The 9,463-nt window shown below is 46.1% G+C and overlaps 2 protein-coding genes across 3 annotated transcripts in view; both read left to right on the top strand.

Annotated features, from left to right (window-relative positions):
- The first annotated feature begins 123 nt into the window (after nucleotides 1-123).
- ap3m2 (adaptor related protein complex 3 subunit mu 2) lies at nucleotides 124-5,747 on the top strand. Of its 2 annotated transcripts, none has more exons than XM_028995962.1 (9): nucleotides 124-256; nucleotides 601-885; nucleotides 1,121-1,292; nucleotides 1,378-1,515; nucleotides 2,186-2,271; nucleotides 2,511-2,644; nucleotides 4,039-4,246; nucleotides 4,407-4,551; nucleotides 4,760-5,747. In XM_028995962.1, exons 2-9 carry the CDS (start codon nucleotides 613-615, stop codon nucleotides 4,858-4,860), a joined length of 1,257 nt encoding a protein of 418 aa, XP_028851795.1. In that variant the 5' UTR covers nucleotides 124-256; nucleotides 601-612; the 3' UTR covers nucleotides 4,861-5,747. The 2 variants fall into 2 exon arrangements, with proteins under 2 accessions (XP_028851795.1, XP_028851797.1); XM_028995964.1 differs by having other exon boundaries at nucleotides 140-494.
- Nucleotides 5,748-6,954: 1,207 nt separating this feature from the next.
- Nucleotides 6,955-9,463, top strand: part of tet3 (tet methylcytosine dioxygenase 3) — a 31,983-nt gene continuing 29,474 nt past the window's right edge. The window contains exon 1 of the mRNA XM_028995160.1: nucleotides 6,955-7,272. The gene's annotated coding sequence lies outside the window, so the exon portion shown is untranslated. The remainder of the gene's footprint in view (nucleotides 7,273-9,463) is intronic.

Raw genomic sequence — 9,463 nt, 5'->3', positions numbered from 1 at the left:
ATGTTGACTGGTCTTTGACCAATGGCAGCTGGGCATGTAGCCGTCGACGATCACTTCCGTACTATGCACCAATGAGCACCCAAGAAAGGCGGGCTTTCCGGTTGCCCCAGGCACCTGATTGGCCGTCGCAGTTGTCGTACATTTACCACAGGCCCAGTGAGTAACGGGGACGGCGCCAGGCTCCGGCAGGATTATTTACTCGCTCGTTCGCCAGCCCGACTGGAAGCGGCATTTTAGGACAGAACGGGGCGAACTCGTGAGTATTTTCCATCAGCCTCGTCGTTTTACTTATTAAAAAAAGCAGCGAGCCGACTGCGGCTCCGCGGCCACATCCCCGCCGCGTGACGGAGCTCGCTGTCACGAGACGACCGTGTGATGGAGTCGGGAGGAGGAACCGGGGCGGCGGTGCGGGACGCTCGGCGGGGGTTTAGGTGAAATAGCGGCCGGTTGTCGCTCGCTGGTCAACATCGGACACCGAGCGTCCATTACTCCGGGTAACTTGAGCTCCACCTGCCGCCCGTGTCGGCTTCTCCTCCTCCGCCCAGCCTGTAAATGGCGCCGCCGTCTCTCTCTCTCTCTCTCTCTCTCTCTCTCCCCCAGCGCACAGGCGAGATGATCCACAGCCTGTTCCTGGTCAACTCCTCGGGAGACATCTTCCTGGAGAAGCACTGGAAGAGCGTGGTCAGCCGCTCCGTGTGCGACTACTTCTTCGAGGCCCAGGAGCGCGCCAGCGAGCCGGAGAACGTGCCGCCCGTCATCCCCACGCCGCACCACTACCTCATCAGCGTGCTGCGGCACCGCATCTACTTCGTGGCCGTGATCCAGAGCGAGGTGCCCCCGCTGTTCGTCATCGAGTTCCTGCACCGGGTGGTGGACACCTTCCAGGTACCCGTTCTCAGCCTTACTTTCCTGGGTGGTAGTAACCTAGTGTGTAACACACTCGCCTATGAACCAGAAGACCCAGGTTCAAACCCCACTTACTACCATTGTGTCCCTGAGCAAGACACTTAACCCTAAGTGTCTCCAGGGCGGGACTGTCCCTGTAACTACTGATTGTAAGTCACTCTGGATAAATGCTGTAAATGTTAATGGAGGTCTTGCGCCCCTGCTCCTCATACAGGACTACTTTGGCCTGTGCACGGAGGCTGCCATCAAGGACAACGTGGTCGTGGTTTATGAGCTGCTGGAGGAGATGCTGGACAACGGCTTTCCCCTGGCGACAGAGTCCAACATCCTGAAGGAGCTGATTAAGCCGCCTACCATCCTGCGCACGGTGGTCAACACCATAACAGGTGCCGCCGTGAACGCCCACGCCCAACGCAGTCCGTGAGCCACAGCATCCTCACCCTGATTCCCGTTTACCTTCTCTTGTTAAAGGCAGCACCAATGTTGGGGAGCAGCTTCCGACCGGCCAGCTCTCTGTGGTTCCGTGGCGGCGCACAGGAGTCAAGTACACCAACAACGAAGCCTATTTCGACGTGGTTGAGGAAATTGATGCCATTATTGACAAGTCAGGTATTGCACAAGCGTTATTACTGCTAAAATACACACACGAGAGGAGAGGCCTTTTTGTTGGAGTGTTATTTATCAGGCATTTATCAGATGCGACTTACAATCAATAGTGACAGGAACAGTCACTAGTGTCTAGCCCACTGAGCAAAGCACCCTCCCCACACACTGCTCACCAAGGGTGATGGTTAAAAACAGAGGATACGTTTCGTTGTGTCACTGCAGTTTATCACAATGACCAATCACTTCAATTTAACTTTCATAGGCCAGTGTTTTACCCATTAGGCAAATACCCACTGCAAAATATGTCATTGGTATATTCAGCTCACAGTAAGGCTAAAATGTTCGGTATTAAACTGCAGTGACGACTTCCTCTAAACAAGGAAGCTTCTTCCTCCTTGTCACACAGAAGTCTGTGGTAGTGATTAGGTACTAAGGAATCAATACTTTTCTTACACGTTTCCCCCCAAAAATGTTAACCAGCAAATTCTGGCACCTTCCGTATACACTTTGTTTGCGATCTCTGTAATCGACCTCTACCATACATTATATGCAGACAGAAGATCGTCACTTTGATTCAAGAATTCTGATTGGTGCTCTATTGAATTTGCGAATGCTGTTTTTGTACCCTGTGCCATTAGACGTGATGTGGTGACTGTCTCTGTTTTTAATGTAGGCTCCACCATCACAGCGGAGATCCAAGGCGTGATTGATGCTTGTGTGAAACTGACAGGCATGCCTGACTTAACACTTTCGTTTATGGTGAGAATTAACCCCCGACCATATTACCAGTACTGCATAGCAGATGTGTGTTGCTCATTTATGCCGTAATCATATTCCCTCTCTCATTTTTTTTTGTATAACACAATGACTGTCGAGCATCCTGGACTGGATTGCATGGTCATAGCTGCCATGTCCATTTGATTATTCTGTGTTTGTCTTTGGGGAAGACTGTGAGATGTTCGTTTTGTGCTTATTTCCCTCCTTCCTCTTCTTTCCAGAACCCTCGTCTCCTGGACGATGTCAGTTTTCACCCGTGTGTGCGGTTTAAACGCTGGGAGGCTGAGCGCATTTTATCCTTCATTCCGCCGGATGGAAACTTCCGGCTGCTATCTTACCACGTCAGCTCTCAGAAGTAAGCGAGTGTGCGTGTGCTCGTGTGTATGTGTGTGTGTGTGCCTGCCCTGTTGTCTCTAATGCATCCTGTACACAGCTCCACAGCTACTATTAAATATGAACACTGCAGAAAGGTGTTCCACTTAGAAATTTCATAACTGGGACTGGGCCATACGGCATATACTTGCCATATATATGTTATCCTTAAATACTATATATACTATATATTTTCCCATATTGAATGTTTCATTTTTTTTTTTTTCCATCACAATTTTTTGCCAGAGTGAAACCAAAGACGCCAGATGTAATAAACAGTTTATTAACCGTTTATATAAACCCATTACTATCAATGTCCTCCTCGGCTCGGATTTGCTAGCTTTACAGTCGTTGCCAAAAGTGTTGAAAATGACACATGCTGCTTGCGTTTTTTTATTATGGCAAGTTGCATATACTCCAGAATGTTGTGAAGAGCGATTGGATCAATTGCAAAGTCCCTCTTTGCCATGAAAATGAACTAAATACCAAAACCCCATTTGCACTGCATTTTAACCCTGCCACAAAAGGACCTGCTGAGATCATTTCAACAGTTTGGTGAAGATGCCTTTTCCAGCATGATGGAGAACCGTGCCATAAGGCCAAAGTGAGAAATAACTGGCTTGAGGAAGAAAACTGAGAAATTTTGGGTCCATGACCTTAATCCAGTTGAGAATCCTCAAGAGGCAGGTGGACAAAATAAAAACACACAAATTCTAAGCACTGATTGTGAAGGAATTGGTTGCCATCAGTCAGGATTTGGCCCAGAAGTTGATTGACAGCATGTTAGGGCGAATTGCAGAGGTCTTTAAAAAACAAATAGGGGACCAACACTGTAAATATTGAGTCTTTGAAGAAACTTGATGCAATTGTTAATAAAAGCCTTTGAAAGGTATAAAATGCATGTAATTATACTTCAGTACACCAGAGAAACAACTGAGAAAAAGATCTACAAACACTGAAGGAGCAAAATTGGTGAAAAATAGTATTTGTGTCATTCTCAAAACCTTTGGCCACGACTGTACACAGTTAAGCACGTCATGTGGTGCAGCAAGCGTTGCATCCATATTTCAACCCCTCAGCAGCCCAGACATACCAACCTGCAAAAATGTGCAAAACCTGTAGTCTTTGAGGTGAAATGAGTTGTATAGTTTCATCTTTTGGGGCACTTTGTCTCTGCTCAATTGAACTGATAACAGTTACCAGTCTTCAAGGTGATCATTAGTTACTCCTCAGAGTTAAATGAAAGCCCGTCCGCGGTGAAATCTGATTGCCTTATCTTGCTAAGTGAACCAACGAACCAAACCACGGGCTACACACGCTGCGATGCACACGTACACACGTCTCCAGATCTTATGCCTGTCTCTGTGTATCCCACAGCCTGGTGGCCATTCCAGTGTATGTGAAGCACAACATCACCTTCAGGGAAGGCAGTTCTCAGGGCCGCTTTGAGCTGACACTTGGGCCTAAGCAGACTATGGGCAAGGCGGTGGAGTCGGTGCTGGTGAGCAGCCAGCTGCCTCGCGGCGTCCTCAATGCCAACCTCAACGCCTCACAGGGCACATACACTTTTGACCCAGTCACAAAGGTACAATGCAACTTAAATGCTATCTTGTCCTCAATGTTGCATGCAAATATTACCATGTTTAATGCATTTTCTGTGTTTTATCTTTTCTATGTAATATTATTACCTCATCTGGAGTGACTTTTTAGAATAATGCACTTGGTTGTGTTTGTTTTTACCACAGCTCCTTACTTGGGATGTGGGTAAAATTAACCCCCAGAAGCTGCCAAGTCTCAAGGGCTCCATGAGTCTTCAAGCTGGTGCTTCCAAACCTGACGAGAACCCAACTATCATCATTCAGTTTAAGATCCAGCAGATGGCCATATCAGGTAGTGCAACCCATAAGCAGCATATGTCTACCTGTTTGTGGGTTTAATGACATGATTGGGGACGTATTTTATGCAGCATCGGCTTTTGTCCACTAGATGGCGCACTTTGTTACACTCCAAGACCACGAGAGCATGCGTTTACAAGTACTGGCTTTTACCTTTTATTTCCTAGATCATGGATGTGAATTATTCTGTTTTTCTCTCACAGGCCTGAAGGTCAACCGACTGGATATGTACGGGGAGAAGTATAAACCATTCAAAGGTATCAAATATATGACCAAGGCCGGCAAATTCCAGGTCCGAACATAAAAGCCGGACAAAACTTCAGACGTGAATAATGGTGAATCGATTTAAAAAAAAAAAAAAAAAAAAGAATTTGAGTTTGAATGTGCTTTCCCCATGTGAATGCACTTCAGGATTTAAAACACAAGCTGGGTTCTCTGATGTCATGTTAACAGAATGTAAATGGACCAGGAGGTCTGGAGTTTTTAAGGCAGACAGGCATGCAGCGGCCGCATGTCTCATGTGTTAAAGCTTGAAATGGATTCTACTTGTTTTAGTTGCTTCCTCTTAGATTTATTTATCTGCCTCATTGAAATCCTGACTTCGGCCTTCATAAGGGAGAGCATTACCAGTCCCCGCCCGAAAAACGTTATTTATTAGGAAAGAAAGTATTTGTATAATAATGGGAAGTTGTGTAGAACTCCTTTATTCTTAAGTAGCCTCCTACCCCCAATGTGATTCACTTTCATAACTGCGAATGATTTGTTCCTTTCATTTTCCTGACTTTGACATCACTGCTGGTCTCCGTTGTCAGTTCATCTTCTTTGAAGTGTGGAAAACGTACGGACTTGTGTCAGATTTGAGTGATTGCTGTAAATGTTTTCAGATTTTTCAAAAACACCTCAAACAAAGAGATTTAACTCTACAGTTGAGCGGATTTCCTGTCTGAAAGACAACGTAGTGTGGAAGACGCTTCAACCAATACCTGCTCTAATTTCCAAGGACTCTTCAGTTGTCAGTGGGCTGATGTTCGCTCAGCCTGTCAGGCATTCTCAGTAGCAATGCACTAAAAGATTGCTGCTCCCAACGAGTTGCAGGACGTTTACAATGTTGTTTTTTTGTGTTGTGTTTTGTTTTGGTCCAAATATTCCAAATGGTTTCACAGTGCTACATTAAAATTTTTGGAATTGTCAGTGTCCTTTTTTTATTGTGTGTGTGTGTGTGTGTGTATGTATGTATATATACACAGTACTTCACAAAAGTGAGGGTGGTAGGGTGGTAGTAGCCTAGTGGGTAACACACTCGCCTATGAACCAGAAGACCCGGGTTCGAATCCCACTTACTACCATTGTGTCCCTGAGCAAGACACTTAACCCTAAGTTGCTCCAGGGAGACTGTCCCTGTAACTACTGATTGTAAGTCGCTCTGGATAAGGGCGTCTGATAAATGCTGTAAATGTAAAATGTAATGTAAATGTAAGTGAGTACATCCCTCACATGATTGTAAATATTTTATTGTATCTTACCTTGGGAAGTACTTTGAGGATCTGAAAATAAGTATTGTTGCTGTATAGAAAGATGATCTAGGCTATAAGAAGAAAATTCTGCTGCATGGTGGCCATACAGCGGTTTTTACCGGACCGATTCCACTCAGAGAGTTGAGAGCTCGTGCTCAGCATCGTATCCAGAGGCTGTCTTTTGAAAATATACGTATGTGTACTTCCGGCATTGCTGCAGAGATGCTGGACACTGCAACAAACTGGTCTGCATGTGTATAAATATATACACACACATATACTAGGGGTGGGACAAAACATAAGGCAACAAATGAAAATACTTCCTTTAGAAATCCACTGATATCCAGAATTGTTTAAAATGGAACTACAGAACTGCGTTCCTCAGATAAGGTTCTGAAGACATATTTTGTTAGACAAAAATCATAGTTATGCTCATAGTTATAGTTACAACATATTGCACCGCAGTTTCCATTTCTTTTATATATATATATATTCCTCTCTATAGATCTAATGATATCCTAATATCCTATACATGTTATATTTACTTATTTATTTCACTTCCATAATAACACTTATAATTGATTTGCACATTTGTTTTATATCAATTTAGTTACACATTTATATCAAACAGATTATAATGTTATTAATCATTCATCATGTGTTCATTTCTTGTATGGTCATGGATTCTTTAGTACATTTCTTCGTACAATGCCTAAAACTTGGACGGGTCATTGATCATAAATGACGTCAGACGTCAGCGGTGACGCAATGCTGAGTTAACCCTCTCGTTCCGCTGGACCTATTGAACTCCATTCCGTAATTTACTGATCACTTCAAACTCTCGACAACGCCGTGCCCGTTTTTTTCTTCTTCCTCCTTCTTCTTCGTCTTTTAACTCTATATGGACCATGGACTAACCACAGGAGACGTGCCTTTGGGGGAAAAAGTTATTTTGGTCTTTTTAAAGAACTTTTTAAACGTTGCATCTACTTGCCAGCCAGCGTGGCACGATGCAGAAAGGCTGTAAGATGAAGGACTTTTAATTCGCAATATTTTAATGCTTTTTAACATATTTGCACTATTTGCAAACAGCATTTTTTTTTTTCTTCGGTCGTTTGGACACTTGTTGTACCGGCGTTTCCTTTTTTCAACCATTTAAAACCATGCGGGCGACCGTCCGACGTGGAGAGCCCTCATTACTGGTATGTAGACATCTCATGATTTATTCACACGCTCCCACGACTTTCCCTTCTCGTCATTAGCCGGCGTGAAAAAGCCCACGCCGCCGTGTGTATTCTTCCCGGCGAAAGTGAGCGGTTCCTCACCAGGAAAGCAATTAGGTCCCCAATACACATTCTCCGCCGATAAACCACCCGGCGGGCGCCCTAACGCGGCCTGTGATGATGGTAATGCCGACGCGTTAAGTATTTAACCACCTCGCGGCATTAATACGCGCCGGGACAATGTTATCAGGTGTAAAACGCGTGTCGGGGCCGGTCGCGATACGCGCCGTGGAAACTCCCCGGGGGTAAAAAAAAAAAAAAAAAAAAAACATTAAAAAAAAAAAAAAAAAAAAACGCGCGGTGGCGGCACAAAATAAGAATAATGATAATGACAATGATGGTAATAAGAAGACTGGTGAAACGCTCTCCCCCGGTTCGTCTCGTGACTCCGGCCCCCTCCTCCCGCCGCCGGTTAAAGAGCCGCGCGTAAAAAGTGCTGAATAAGCCACGTGCTCCGTGACTCGGTGCGTCCCGGTAACAAAGGACCCGCCGAGCCTGTATAAAAGCGGCGTTCTCTTCACGGTTCACACACACACACATATATATATCTATATATTTTTATATAAAAAAGAAGAAGAAGAAGGAGAAGAAGAAGAGGAACCAGACGCGCTATTTTCGGCTCTTCCGTAAAAGGGCTTCGCCGTAGCCCCGGCGTAATAAACACGTCCCGACTCACTAACGCGGCGTTATTAGCCTCCGCCGCGTTACCGTCACGTCGCGTTACTTCGAAGCGACTCGCGTCGGAAAGCGAAGCCGACGTGACGCGCTTCAGCCCGCGGTGGTTTTCGGACCGGCGTTTGGAGCCGGTTCGCGGGCGTCCGACCCGCGGCTGTGTAATTACGCGTTATAGCGGATTAGCCCGGTCTAGACGTTGGGACGTCGCGGGAGAACGTTGCGCCGAGCGTGGACGTGGACGGCGTGTTTCCCCCCCCCCCCCCCCCCCTCCATTCTGCCGAGTCGGCGCGAAACGTGGTGTTTTATGGGCGCAGTTAACATTTTTCGCTTTTATTGACGCCTCACTGGAGCTTTCGAATGCAAAAGCAAAAAAAAAAAAAAAAAAAAAAAAAAAAGAATTGCGGGCGAACAAAGCCGCTGCGCCGGGGGACTCGCCATTGCAGCCGGGCGCTTCGTCACATTTCACACGGCGCGACGTGGGACGGGCGTTCGGGCCGCCTGCACCCCCATCTTCCCCAGTCAGCCGGCCGCCACTCCATTTTAACTCGGCCGGAGCGGTGCACTGCTGTGCTGCAGTCATTCATGCACGTTTGACGTCGAATCAGTGTCCAGTATTAGTGTATATAGAGTAAGTATATTTCAGAATATGTATAATTAGTGTGTGTGTGTATTCATATGCACACAACACACAAATAATACACACACTGCTCAAAAAATAAAGGCATCCTAGGTCTGAATGAATTAACTATTCTTACTGAACACTTGGTTCTTAGTTGAATGTGCTGACAACAAAATCACACACAAAGTATCGATGGAAATCAGATTTATCAACCCATGGAGGTCTGGATTTGGAGTTACACTCAAAATTAAAGTGGCAAAACACACCAAAGACTGATCCAACTAGTAAGTAATGTCCTTAAAACGAGTCAAAATGAGGCTCAGTAGTGTGTGTGGCCTGTATGACCTCCCTACAACGTCTGGACATGCTCCTGATGAGCTGCCGGATGGTCTCCTGCGGGATCTCCTCCTGGACTTAAGCATCCGCCAACTCCTGGACAGTCTGTATTGCAACGTGACGTTGGTGGATGGAGCGAGACATGATGTACCAGATGTGCTCAATTGGATTCAGGTCTGGGGAACGGGCAGGCCAGACCATAGCATCAATGCCTTCGTCTTGCAGGAACTGCTGAAACACTCCAGCCACATGAGGTCTAGCATTGTATTGCATTAGGAGGAACCCAATGCCAACCACACCAGCATATGGTCTCAGAAGGGGTCTGAGGATCTCATCTCGGTACCTAATGGCAGTCAGGCTGCCTCTGACGAGTACATGGAGGGCTCTGCGGCCCCTCAAAGTAATGCTACCCCACACCATTACTGACCCACTGCTGGATGTTGCAGGCAGCAGAGCATTCTCCACGGCATCTCCAGACTC

The sequence above is a fragment of the Denticeps clupeoides genome, chromosome 11, assembly GCF_900700375.1.
Source record: "Denticeps clupeoides chromosome 11, fDenClu1.1, whole genome shotgun sequence".
NCBI classification, from domain to species: domain Eukaryota; kingdom Metazoa; phylum Chordata; class Actinopteri; order Clupeiformes; family Denticipitidae; genus Denticeps; species Denticeps clupeoides.
This window is presented reverse-complemented; position numbering and strand designations above follow the sequence as displayed.

Excerpts from the sequence above, each read along its gene's own strand:
- ap3m2 (XM_028995962.1), top strand. The coding sequence starts at position 613 with ATGATCCACAGCCTGTTCCTGGTCAACTCCTCGGGAGACATCTTCCTG. Across the intron at positions 2,645-4,038 it reads TACCACGTCAGCTCTCAGAA|CCTGGTGGCCATTCCAGTGT; the intron begins GTAAGCGAGTGT and ends TGTATCCCACAG. Across the intron at positions 4,552-4,759 it reads CCAGCAGATGGCCATATCAG|GCCTGAAGGTCAACCGACTG; the intron begins GTAGTGCAACCC and ends TTTCTCTCACAG.